The following is a 13,706-nucleotide window of genomic DNA, read 5'->3' as shown; positions in this document are numbered from 1 at the left end:
GAAATTGTGTTCATATTATCAAGCATTACATGATCCAGGCAATACAAGTAAAAGGCAGAGGTTTATTCAGTCCAAAATGTCCTTTTACACAACAAAGAGGTGCTCTGACTAATTGCCTGGGGCAGAAGGCAAACCATGCAGCTCTGAGCACATTTTCCAAATAAAAGTTCTATCGCTTCTCATTAATTTATGCCACTGCTGTGGAGAACATATCTGACTAATTACATTACACTCATGGGTATACTCAGATCAGGGAGGCAGGCATCTTTGCAGATTGCCTACACGTATCATTTCAGGATCTGAGTGGAAAAATTAGTATTTTTCCACAGACTGCACTAGGGATGTGATTATCTAATGACTGAACATGCATCCTGCTAATGGGATCCTTCCTCTGATAACAGGACTGAGAGTTTGGAGACTGAGAGCACAAAACCTTTAAAAACACACCCCAGGTGGTTAATGCTACCTGAGGTTAATTGCAATGACCGAACACTAAAAGCTTTCTGTGAAACATAGATCCTGACTTCTTGAACAAGTAATTTATCTAATTACAGTTATTATCCCGAATATGAACAGAACATTGTTTTCCAGGCAGAAAGGGCAGCTGCAGCTTTCTTCTAGCTCATGTTTGACAGCAGCTGACAAAGAGCACTGAATCCAATTCAAGGGTCCAAGCAAGATCAGCAAGGGTCAGTTTGCACGCTCCGGCGATGATATTTGGTAGTACAGAAGAGCACGCAGGACTCTGTCACTGCTCCTGGAGCAATGCAAGCTGTTTCTGTGTTTCTCCCAGCCCATCCTGCTGCTTCTGGATAACTTTTCCTTCCCTTCCAGCTGCTTGCAGGTTTCAGGCCATCTAACGTATCTCCTACCTACTGTGTCAGCTGCTTGCATTTCCCACTCTGTCTTTCTGCTTGTTTGTCCTACACATTTGGCAGACAGAAGCAAAAGGGCCCTCAGCACCCTGCCACTGCTGTGCTCCCCTGCACTGCGACCCGCTGCTATAGGACTGCCAAATGCTCCCTGCGCCAGCTGCAGCTGAAATGCACATCTCCAGAGCCTTTTTCAAAACCAGCTTTCTTATTGTTCTTACTGTGTGTGGGTTAGAATGGTCTTGGTTTTATTCAGATATTCTGGCCCCTTTATGGCAGATCCTGAGCAGCAACCAAAAGCAAGGACGTGGAAGGCAGGAGCTGCCCTAGCAGCCCCTCAGAACACAAGTGCCATTGGGAGGTAATGAGAGCCTGGCTTTCCCCACAGTGCGTGCCTGGGCACTGCTGGCCCAGCAGTGGCAGCTTGGGTAAGAGAAAGCCAGAAAGCAGCAGTGCATTCAGCCAGCCCGAGTTGGTGCTTTGGCCTCGTGGCCAGACCTGACTTTACCAAGGCTTTGATTAACAGATTCAGTTACAACTACACAATGTGAAGGTGTACGTGAGATTTTCATGTACATTTAACCCAGCTTCACTGCCTACAGTGCTGAATGTGTATAACAGCCTCAGGAGCTGGGGATACAAGCTCAGGAATCAGCTGGGAGGATCCATTCTCTTTGCATCCTCATTTCAGGTGTTTGTAGACATTGAGTCCTCTTCCTTTATGCTGAACAGTCCCAACTCCCTCAGCCTTTCCTCATAGGAAAGATGCTCCAGTTCCCGTATTGCCTTTCATTGGACTCTCTACAGTATGTCAAGGGCTCGGTCCAGCCTGGTCTTGAATACCTCCAGGCATCCACATCATCTCAGGGCAACCTGTTCCAGTGCCTCACCACCCTCTGAGTAATTAATTTCTTTTTAACATCTAACATGAATCTCCCCTTCTTATTTAACATTCTTCTCCCTCATCCTATCACTGTCTGTCCATGGAAAAACTTGCTCTTGGTCTTCTTTATAAGCCCCCTTTAATTAGTTACAAAGCTGGAGGGCACTGGCTGACACACTGGAAGGCTGTCATGCCATTCTACATGTCCTGGACAGACTGGGGAGTTGGTTGGAGAGGAACTTGATGAGGTTCAGAAACGGCAAGAGTAGAGTCCTACACCTGGGGAGAAATAAACACATGCAGCTTGGGAGCTGACCTGCTGGAGTGGAGCTCTGCAGAGATGGATCTGGGTGTCGTTTTGTGGAACAGGTTGGCCATGGGCAGCAGTGGCCCTTGTGGCCAAGAAGGCCAGTGGTGCCCTGGGGTACATCAAAAAATGTGTGCCCAACTGTCTGAGGGAGGTGATCCTCCCCTTATACTCTGTCCTGGTGAGGCCAAATCTGTAGTGCTATGTCCTGTTCTGGGCTTCCCAGTTCAAGAAAGGCAGGGAAATTCTGGAGAGGGTCCAGCGGAGGGCCACAAAGAAGATGAGGGGTCTGAAGCATCTCCCTTATGAGGGAAGGCTGAGGGATCTGTGGCTGTTCAGCCTGGAGAAGACAGAGAGAGCATCTCATTAAAGCTTGTAAATATCTAAATGGTAGGAATCAAATGGATGGGTTCAGACTCTCTTTGGTGGTGCTCAGTGATAAGCGCAGAGGCAATGGATACAAACTGGAACACAGTAAGTTCCATCTGAACATGAAAAAGAATGAGGGTGACAGAGCAGTGAAACTGTCTGCCCAGAGAGGCTGTGGACTCTCCTTCTTTGGAAATCTTCAAGACCCACCTGGAAGCTTTCCTGTGTCACCTGCTGTAGGGAACCTGCTTAGCAGGAAGTTGGACTTGATGATCCCCAGAGGTCCCTTCCAGCTCCTACCATTCTGTGATTTGTGACATATTACATTTTTATTTCAATACGTGAAGCAAGGAGAAAATAATTAGTTCCACTTTTTAAGTAATTAAGCTAATAGGGAGTAGTACTGACCATTTCTGGAAGCAGACACAATTCATGTTATGAAAGTGTTAATTGAAAGAGTTAGTATCAAAATATTATGATCGAGATAAGAACCATTCAGAGAACAAAGTGAATCAGCTTCCTGATTTGCCTGTTTTTGTGATCTCAATCTTTGCATTGGATTTTTAACATGTAGACATTAATCTTGTTCTTTGGGAAGTGAATAATATTGGCTTTAATGAGCTGTAGAAGTCTGCCCAGTAAGCTTTGTGCTTTAGATTTTTTAGGAAATTACTCCTATGCTTTGTCTGATTATTCTCCTTGGCTTTAAGACCAGGAAAGTTCAGAGATAGTGATGATGACAGGAATGTCACTCATACAATTGTCTAGGCAAAATTTATTTTCCTCATCTTGTTTTTACTGTTTTTGTTACTGTTGTTACTCTTTTATGCCTCTCAACTGGTATTGGATGCAACACCTGATACAAGGGCAGATGGGCACAAGACAGCTATACCTGTGTTTTCACCACTCTGGTGGCCAATGCTGCTAGACAGAGCTAAGGGGACAATTCAGATTCCCTTTGTAGCCAGGACCACTGTCTAGTTTCAGCTGGAACAGAGTTATTTTTCATAGTGTTCAGTATGATGCTATGTTTCGCCTTTAGGAAAAAAACAATGTTTATAGCACACTGATATTTTAGCTGTTGCTGAGCAGTGCTGAATGGAGCCAAGGACATTTCAGTTTCTCAGCTTCTCATGCTGTCCTGCCAGTGAAGAGCTGGGGGCCAAAGGAGCTGAGAGGGAATGGAACAAGGACAGCTGATCTGAACTAGGCAATGGGATATTTCATACCATAGGACAATATGAAGAAACTATAAAACTATTTGGAATTGGCGGGGGTAGCTGCTGTTCTGGGACTGGCTGGGCACCATTTGGCAGGTAATAAGCAATTGAGCTGTGTATCACTTGTTTTGGTGTATATGTATATATATAATTATCATTACTTTTATTTCTTTCTTCCTTTTCTGCCTTAGCAAATAGTTTTTATCTCAACCTACAACTTATACTTCTTTTCCGATTCTCTTCCCCATCCCACTGGAAGGTGGGGGTGAGTGAAGGGCTGTGTGGTGCTCAGCTGCTGCCAGCTTAGATCGCAACAACCACACAGACTAGATTCAACAGAATGAATCTGCTTCTTTGGAAATAGCTCAAATCCACATTTCATTTGTATTTTCTTTTGGAAAAGAAGCAGTGCTATAGTTGCTGTGTCAGTTCCCACTAACTTGAATGAAGAAGGACTTGAGTTGCCTTAGAGGTTATTTGGAGAACAATTTGCTGCCTGAAGCTGTATTACAGCAAACAGCAGTAGACTCAGGATGAAAGAGAGTTATTTTGAAATGCACCTTCTTAGATGCATACAAATAATTGAAATCTATAGAAACACTAGAATGATGATAACAGTTAAAGTGATTGTGGTAGGAATGGCTTGGATAATTCTAGCTCACCTTTCTTAAAGACTTTTATTGACTGTATTTTATATATTATATACTATAAATAGCAGTCAGGTAAAACAGAACAGCTGGTTCATAATCTCACTGCACTTAGCTCTGTATCGAGCAAGAAAATTCATTCTGCTGTATTTATCAAGTTGATGATACCTTGGTTGAATGGTCGACATGAGTGCTTACTCTGAAGACTGATGATTAAAAATCAACTGTGCTTAATTAAATTTGTTTCCAGGGATGTCCTGTTGCATCACTGAGGAAACTGTTCAATATTTGCATTCCTTAAACACCCTCTTTGCAGAATTAGAAGAAATGAATCCTCCTGTCTTCAGCATCTCCCCGTAAACGAGAAGTAGCTGGAGAGTTTGGGACAGTATGAACATAAGCTGTGCTAGATTTAGGAGAAACAATGTCTCAGATAGTGTATGAAAATACAGGCTGCCTGTCCCACTAGGAAACCAATGGAATTATTCCTCCACTTCCTGTTAATACCTCAAATTGAGAAGAGAAAGCACAACTGAGCAGCTGAAATGCCAGAAATCAACTGCATGACTTTCCAAGTTGGTTGTCCATTGAAATGTTAATTTTATGAATGCTTTTTGGAAATAATTGGCAACACCTTTTTTATTTTTATTTTTACATGTCCCAGTTGTGTTCCACTGCTTGCATCTAGTACTGGAAAACTGAATTTAAAACTAGGCATTGCACAGAGCCGCGCTTGGAAGAAAAGCTGAAAGCAGCTAAAAAGCATCATTTCTCTTTCAGTCAGCAGAATGAGGAGGGTATGGGCTGTAAGTTCCCTTCCAGGGAAGGGAACTAATTGGTTCACACAAGGGTTGGCATTGCAACTATCCCTGCTTAATATCTTCACTGATGATCTGGATGAGGGGACTGAGTATGCCCTCAGGAACTCTGCAGATGACACTCAGTTGGGAGGAACTGTCAATCTGCTTGAGGATAACAAGGCCCTTCAGAAGGATCTGGACAGGCTGGATCAGTGGGTTGAGGCCAATTGTATGAGCTTCAACAAGATGAAGTGCAGAGTGCTGCACTTTGGTCACAATAACCCCACACGGTGCTACAGGCCTGGAGCAGAGTGGCTGGAAAGCTGTACAGTGGAAAGGATCCGGGTGTCTTAGTTGACAGCCAGCTGAACACCAGCCAACACTGCGCCCAAGTGGCCAAGCAGGCCAACGGCATCCTGGCTTGTTTCAGGAACAATGTGGCCAGCCGGAGCAGGGAGGTGATCATCCTCCTATACTCAGCACTGGTGAGGCTGCCTGCACCTTGAGTACTGTGTTTTGGGCCCCTCTGTACAAGACACTGAGGCCCTAGAGTGTGTCCAGAGAAGGGCAGAAAAGCTGTGAGGGACCTGCAGCACACGGCTTATGGGGAGCAGCTGAAGGAGCTGGAATTGTTCAATCTGAAGAAGAGGAGGCTCAGGGAAGACCTTGTTCTCTGCAACTACATGAAATGAAGTTGTAGCAAAGTGAGGGTCAGCCTCTTCTCACAGATAACAGCAATAGGGTGAGAGGGAATGGCTTCAAGTTGCACCAGAGGAGGTTAAGGATGGATATTAGGAAAAAATTCTTAGAAAGAGTGCTAAGATACTGGAATGGGCTGCCCGAGTGGAGGTGGAGCACACAGAGGTGGTGGAGCCACTGTCCCTGCAGGTTTTCAACAAAAGGGTAGATGTCACACCAAGTGACATGGCTTAGTAGTATCGTGGAACTGGGTTAATGGTTGGACTAGATGATCTTAGTGGTTTTTCCAAACATAATTATATGATTCCCTTTGGGACATTTTTGGGCAAGGCTGAAAGGACTTTAAAAGCAGTAAGATTCCTGATTCCTCTTGGCTCCTTCCAGAGCTGTTTCTCAGTAACAGTGCCTCCTGCATGTGAGTGCTTTCTGGATGTTGATGGATTTTTACTATGCAACTGTGCAGGGTAGATCACTGCAAGAGGCCTGCTGCCCATCTGACACTATCTTTAAGTCTGGGCTATTTTCGTTTCTGCAGACCCTATGAGGGTTGTGTAGTGCTGCAGTGGGAAGCACTCTCAAAGTCTTTGCGCTGTCAAAATCTTCATCCCTGCCCCATGAGAACCCCCAAGTCCACTCCATCCCCAGACACTTTGCCGAGCAACTGTGCAGCAAGCTGCATGTGGCACAAACCCTTCAGAAACTAAACAAAACAAAACAAAACACATTTATTTATGCAGGTTTATTGCAAGGAGGTTCAGTGCATGGTCACAAATGAAAAAGGAGTCCAAAGTCTTCAGAATTACCACATGGCAGACTGGGAAAGGCATTTTTGCATGATGGCTACCTTAGCCCAGGATGTGACTGGAGCCAGCAGCTCTTAGGTTTTCATTACATTACATGTTTCAGAACCAAAGCCTGCCTGCCCTCTCCTCTTCTCCTTTCCCTTTGCTCCCTTGCCCCCCTGTGGTGATGTAAAGCAACTCCAGAGAACCTTTCAGGAGCTGGAGATGTGGATGTGAAACCTGGGAGGTTGTAGTGGAAATGCTAAGTCATGGCTTGAAACAGTGATTGAACACCTGGTAAGAAGGCAAGGCATATATCCCAGCATACGTGAAACCTGCTGAAATGATGGACTTAAACCTGGATCTCATCCATAAGTTTTGCCTGGGCCTGGTGTGTTCCTTTGACTAAGAACACAGGTATCCAAATCTAAACCAGGTTTAAGAGCTCCTTTCATGTCAATTAAGAGAGAGGAACTTCTGTGGCAATGAACCACAAGTGAAGTCTATGTACAGAAGGCATAGGACTTGAAATTACAAGCCTTGCTTTTCTGCACTGGAAATGAAAAGAGCATAAGATAACCTGCTCAGCCTTGCACATCTCCCTTCCACCTATCATGCTTTCCTTATTCCTTTGGGAGATGTCAGATGCTTTTGCTGTTCTCCAGGACACCAGCTTCCCTGTGTTACTGAAACCAGCAGCAGTGAAGATGGCATGGGCTGCTTGGCTGGCCTGGCAGTGCTGGGACTGGTGAATACACTCTGCTGAGCTGCCCTCAGCAAAACTGCACAGCAATCTCATGGAAAATTACTTTGTCAGACCTGGAATTCACATAATCCGTGTGACAAGAATTTAATTTCTACATGGTTCTGGGCTGTCCTTCCTGATAGCACACTATCTACGGCAATGGTTACTCAGGAGGTCCACATAAGGCCAACTATCAACAGCATATCCTTTTGGAAACTCATTAATCTTCTTAAAGCTACATGTTGGTTACTCTTGAAAAGATGCAGCTGAATGTAAAATGTTCATCAATTTGTCTTCTCTAAGGGCTTTGAGTGTTGCAGTAACTAAATTACAAAAGAAATTTTAACACCAATAAAGTTAAAAAAGTCAAGCACACAAAAAGTTACAAAATGTAAATCCATTCTGTGCACTCTCACTTCTTTTGTGACTTAATGCCTGGCTTTTCTTAAGTCTTTGCCTTTCTGTCATATTTATTATTCCATCCTTCCAGTCCTTCATTTCTTATATTCTTTGGAAGTCACTGCAGTTTAATCTACACAGCATAAATAAGTAACATCTTGTATTAACACTATGGGCAGTCTTTATTACTTCTGAATCTAACGTACTGAATTCTAGATTTGCTAAAGAATTTAAGGTCTGGTGTTTTAGTTCCAGTAATGGGGAGTGATTTGCCCAAGTATCCAAAAAAGGTTAGAAATACTGGAATAAACACAAGACCATGAAGAGCCCCAAACAATATAACAAGAAACATGATCTTAAAAAACGTTCTGAAGATGTAGGTTTTTGCTGCAGCCAGGACAACCACTCCTAACACAGTAGATACTGCTCCTTGTAACACTGGGTAACCAAGCTGGTGCAGAGCTCCTACTGCCTTTTCATTGGCTGATGACTCTCCACTCGTAACAAAGGCATAGGAAATATGCGCAGAAAAATCTACAGAAAATCCAATGCAAATGACCAGGTTAATCATGGATATGGAGTCGAGGCTGATGTCCCAAAATGTCATGAAACCAGCAACACCAACGATAACAGAAGCTATAGCAAAAGTCACCCACAAGCAACACAGTGGGCTGGGAATAAGCACAAGAGAGACAACGAGCATCGCCCCAGCAGCGATGACAACATTCTGAATGGTGTTCTGCACTATTACCAGGTACTGGTCGTAGTAGATGAATGCTGGATGGTACACCATGAGTGGAACTACGCACTGCTTGGCTCTGTCTCTCAACTGATTTAGCAGATTTTTCTCGTCAACGGCTGAGGTGACATTCACTGTCTGGATGAAGAAACGAGAAGCTGCTATTCCTTCCGCAGTCTTGTTAATATCCCACTCAAAACTGGGAAAATACTGGAATAGTACAGGTAAGTTATTAATGAAAAGATCCTTACTGTTTATGTTTATTAAACCACTTCCAGCAATTTCTGTGTATACTCTCAGCCATGACAGCGAGAGGTTCCTGTCTACATAGTTAATGTTCTCTAAATCCTGTACGCAAGCCTCAATGTCATTACGAACAGACTCATCCCAATAGTTTACGCTGTCAGTAACGACAACCATGACCCTGGGTCCGTAATCTGAAAAGTATTTGTCATCGTCGTCATAGTATGCAATAACATAAGAGTCATCACTAGCCAGATTTCGAAGATCTATGCCCTCCTTCACCTGGGTGCATCCATAAATACTGCCACCCAAATATGCTCCGTACAGCAACACCACAAGAAGCTTGATCCATTTACCTGTCAAGAAAGGACCGTAATACTTTTTGAAGAATATGCTCATGGGATGCTCGCTTTCTGTCTCACCGGTTTCTGGCTCAGGCGGCTCACTAGAACAGCTGCCTAAACAACACGCGTTATACAAGCAGGATTTCTTTCCTACTTTCACTTGCACACAAGTTAACCAGTGTTGGTTTCCTTTCTCCCTTTTATGATTTAACGCGATAACTGCCCCAAAGAAGGTAATGACATAGACATAGCAGAAGACAAAGGCGGTCCCGGTATAGAGGCAGAACGACCTCACAGAAGGAAAAGAAGTCCAGGTGCCAATGAAGAAGGCCAAGACATCTGTGAGAGTGGTGATTGTCACAGAAAGCGCTGCTTCTCTGTAAGTCTCGGCCAGCCGAGATTTAGTGTCTGATTTGTCTGCCTTGCTTGAGCTTTGTTCCCAGGAAGAGATCATGATAAACATGTCATCCACACCAACTCCTGCAAGAGGAGAAAAAGTTAACTCTGCATGGCACAAGGCAGCTTCCACCGACACCCAGCAGAAGTACCACATAAGCAGCATTTAAGGCTGCACAGAATTTTCAAAAAGCAAGCGAGGCTACTTGCTTTAGTGCTGATGTGAGTTTAAGATACAAGAAAACACGTCCTTTGGATGCACTTGGCTCTACTACCTTTCAAAAACTCACAGTGACCTGTCACATCATTGATCCTTCACCCAGCTCTGCTGGAGTACTGAGCACACCTCACCCACCTCTGGTGAGTGTTTTGTGTCTGCTGTTCAAGTACCCACTGATATAGGTGACAGAGATACAAATACACTGCTTATTCTGACAGTTCTCTATTCTCATCTTTAGAATTACTCCTGTTACCCCTGGAATCTGCAGCAAATTAGGCCAATTATTTCTTGCTCGGTCTTCTGTAGACAAGGAGAAGTCACTGAAGTTTGCAAGTCACTCCCAAATTCCCTCTTCACTCTCCATTTATCTTCTCTCCTCTAAATGAGACTGTTAAAAAAATTAATTATCTCTGATGCATATGAAAGAACAAGGAATGATTATTGCTATCAGGGAAACCTCAAGAGTTCTTGAGATAACTTTTACAAACAGCTTTCATTTTAATTATCAGTAAATTCCTCAAAACATTTGGCAGCAGCACTGAGTGTGCCCCCTCACTAACTTCCCCCTACACCCCAACTTCTGGTGGAATGGTTTGCCTAAAAGAGCAGCTTCTAGCATACAATGATTAAGGAGCAATTTCTGTGCTCAACCCTGCCACTTGTGCCTGTACCTTTCATACTGTAAAGGAAAGCCTGAAAATGTAACCACAGACTGTAAACACAAGCAGACATCCAAACCCATAAAGCAGAAAAATAAAAAGCACACAGATTTTATTCTTTAAATGTCTCATGATTTCTAACCAAGCTTGTGACCTTTAAATGTTTGGGATTGGCACTCATCTCTCTGAGCATCAGTCAGAAGCTGAGGAGAGGATGAGCAGCAAACCCTAATTTATTTGCAGCAACATTATCTGAAGATGTTTTGAAAGCTAAGCTCCAGCTATCAAGCGGTCTGTGGAACTGTGACACAGTGATATTCAGTAACTTCCTTGTGCTCTTGGGGGGTGCTGATTCTAAGAAAAAGCACTGCTTCAATGTTATATCAAAATGAGGCCAAAATATAGTCATTACATTGCATACAAAATTTCACATCTTACTGAAACAAGATGAACTTCTTCAAAATAGCAGACAATATTGATTTATTCAGGCTCAAATTCATTTGACGAAAGACTACACTCTTATAGAAAAGCTCACGGTAACTTATTTCCAATATTCAGCTTATAATACATGTACTGGCTTAAGTCACTGCTAATTTAGCCTAAGTTGCACATGGGGCATATGTTCCATTGTACTTGTTGCTGAGCTACCTTGAAACAGATGTGAAGCAGCCAGATAGGCAGCTCTCAGTGTACTGCAAGAAAAGGTGGTCAATGTGCAGAACAGCGGAATGAGGGCAGGCACTGTTTTTTTGAAAGCAGCCTTTCTGCTGCTTTTAGTGTACCCACATGCTAATCTGACCAGCTCACCGTGCTGTAGGAGGCTGGAGGAAGCTATATCTCCACAGGAGTAGGCTACTTATGAACCAACACCCACAAGAGAGTAACACTTCGGAGTTGTTTTAATTCCAGCTTTTCTCTTTATACCAGAGCCCAACACACTTTTTCTACTTACCAAGAATAAGAAATGGAGCAGTTGCTACGGTTGCCACAAACGGCACTCCACAGTACATCAACAATCCAAAGCTGCTTAATACAGCTAAACCAGAGGAAAGCACTCCACAGCATGCAAGCCAGACGTTATTTCTTACACAGCTCAGCCTGAAAATGTTTTAAGGAACAGCTTAGTTACATGTCAAGTATTTCACCAAGGCATCTGGCACGACAACTGAATTCTCTGCAGAGATACGGATCATATCCCATCAGATTGTTCCCAAGTGTCAGCAGTAAGACAAAATGAATTCATACGGGACGTGCCACATATACTACTACTGCTGGCCAGTTACAGAAGGTAAACATGCACGAACTTCACAATAGCAGACAAGATGCACGTGTACGTTGGAAAGAAGGAGCAAAGAAATGCGTTTTGCCTATGATTACATTTCACGAGGGCAGCGTCTTCAGAACCAATTCGCTCAGCAGCAGCCGAAGGAGCCCAAACCCCGCCGGACCCGGAGCGAAAGCTCGCAGACCCGGGGCTTACAGGTACTTTACCTCAGGCAAGAGACAATCGAAAAGGTGATCGTCAGGAAGTACGTGATGGAGAAGAGCGGGATCACGCTCTTGGTGTTTCCCTCAAACTCCTCTTGTCTGGACAACGAAGTGAAGTACGTCACCTGGAGCGAAAACAGCGCGAGGTCAGAGCGCGCGTTTCCGCCCCACACGCCGCTCGGCCCCGCTCCGCCGCAGCCGCAGCCCCCCGCCCCGGCGCTACCTCGACGGCCTTGAGGTTCAGCTCCCGCAGCTTCGCCGGGAAGTCGCGCAGGAACGTCTCCAGCCACGCCCGGCTCTCGCCCGCCGCGCCGCCGTCCTCCCGCAGGTAATACACCAGCTTCACGGCCCGCGCCCGCTCCACGCGCCCGCTGCCGTCCGTCTGCACGCCGCCCAGCGCGGTGCCCAGGAAGGCGCCGCCGCCGCCGCCGCCGCCGCCGGGGAAGGGCAGCTCGGGCAGGGCGCTGCCGTTGGCCAGCAGCGGCAGCAGCGGGTTGGCACTGGCGCAGGCGTCGCCGCTGCGGGCGCAGAACCGCTCGTAGCCGAGGTCGAGCACCGCGCCGTCCAGCAGCGGCACTTCGTCCCGCGCCGGCCGGTCGAGCACCGAGGCGCCTCCCGCCGCCACGGCGATGAGCGCCGCGTAGGCGCCCTCCGTGGGCAGCCGCTCGGCGGAGAAGCGCTCCGAATCGTTGGTGGGGAAGTACCGCCGCACGAAGTCGCGCTCGGCCTTGGCGGGCCCGCCCGTCGGCGTGAACTGGCCCTCGATGTCGTTCGTCTGCAGGTCCGGCAGGAAGACGAAGCCGGCGCCCAGCGCGGCCGACAGCAGCGGCGGCAGCAGCACGAAGGGCCAGGGGCAGGCGGCCACGACGCGCCCCAGCGCTTCGAAGAGCCGCGTCAGGGGCCGCTCCACGCAGTTGGTGTTGCTGCAGGAGCAGCGCTCCCGGGGGGACCGCGGCTGCCCCATGGCCGAGGCGGCGGCTCCTGCCCGCGGGTGCACCTCACACCAGAGCTCGGCCTTTCGCCCCGCGGGCAGAACACCTCCCGTTTCCCGCCGCGTAGCGCAGGCACTGAGCACTCCCCAGCCGCGCCGCTGCCGGCCCTTGCCGGCCGGCGGCCGCGCCCTCAGCCCTTCCCACTCCCTCACCGCTCCCTTCGCCGCACCCTTCGGCACGCAGGTGGGACCGCGGGGCTGCGCGTTCCGCGCCCGGGGTCGGATGTCGGACGGGTGCCCCGCTGCCGGGCACGGCCGTGACTGAGGGGCGGCTGTCCGCCCGTGCCCTCTGGTAGCGCGTGGCGATGGCGCAGGAAGCGTAACGCTTCTCCCAGCCAAAAGCAGTGTGTGGCTTTCGGCGCGTGTGAGGAGCCGAACAAACTGAGGAGTGTAGGGTATGCACAGGGGAAGAATAACGAGCGAAGGACATGGGAAGAGCAGCAAATTAAGCTGGCGCAGTTGGCTCTGCAGAGCTTCTGTGTAGCTCATGGCTGCGAGTCCAGGTTGCTATGACTGAGCTCTGCAAAAAAGTCGGGGTTTGATTTTCACGGTTATAGGAATAGTCTGGAAATGTAACAACTCTTGTGTACAACAGCAGGGCCTGAATGTCTCCTGTCTGTAGACATAAAGGCTCATTTCTGTGCCTCTCTTTGGAACTGCTGGACAGAGGGGGTGTTTTTCTTTATCCAGGCTACCTGTGGAAAGTGCTTTGCCAGATGTCTATAGACAAACATTGAGTCCTGAGCCTCTTGACAAACAACCCAGGCACGATGTGTGTGCACAAGAGCAGTTACAAGCAGAACATTGATACATTTTTTCATCTTACTCTTGCTGCCATAAGGCAATGTCAGGTATGCCCACACCATTTCTGAAGGAAATTTGACTAACGTGTTCTTTACGGTG

At 46.7% G+C, this 13,706-nt stretch overlaps 1 protein-coding gene across 1 annotated transcript; it reads right to left on the bottom strand.

Annotated features, from left to right (window-relative positions):
- Window positions 1-6,521: 6,521 nt before the first annotated feature.
- On the bottom strand, window positions 6,522-12,969 carry LOC104916558 (patched domain-containing protein 3-like). Its single transcript, XM_010727590.4, has 4 exons — window positions 12,036-12,969; window positions 11,816-11,937; window positions 11,277-11,422; window positions 6,522-9,529 (listed from the first exon to the last, which is right to left on the bottom strand). Exons 1-4 carry the CDS (start codon window positions 12,774-12,776, stop codon window positions 7,893-7,895), a joined length of 2,646 nt encoding a protein of 881 aa, XP_010725892.2. The 5' UTR covers window positions 12,777-12,969; the 3' UTR covers window positions 6,522-7,892.
- Window positions 12,970-13,706: the final 737 nt, after the last annotated feature.

This window comes from Meleagris gallopavo, chromosome 6 (genome assembly GCF_905368555.1).
Source record: "Meleagris gallopavo chromosome 6, MGAL_WU_HG_1.1, whole genome shotgun sequence".
Classification (NCBI taxonomy): Eukaryota; Metazoa; Chordata; class Aves; order Galliformes; family Phasianidae; genus Meleagris; species Meleagris gallopavo.
The sequence above is the reverse complement of the archived record's forward strand: the minus strand, read 5'-3'. Positions and strand labels throughout refer to the sequence as shown.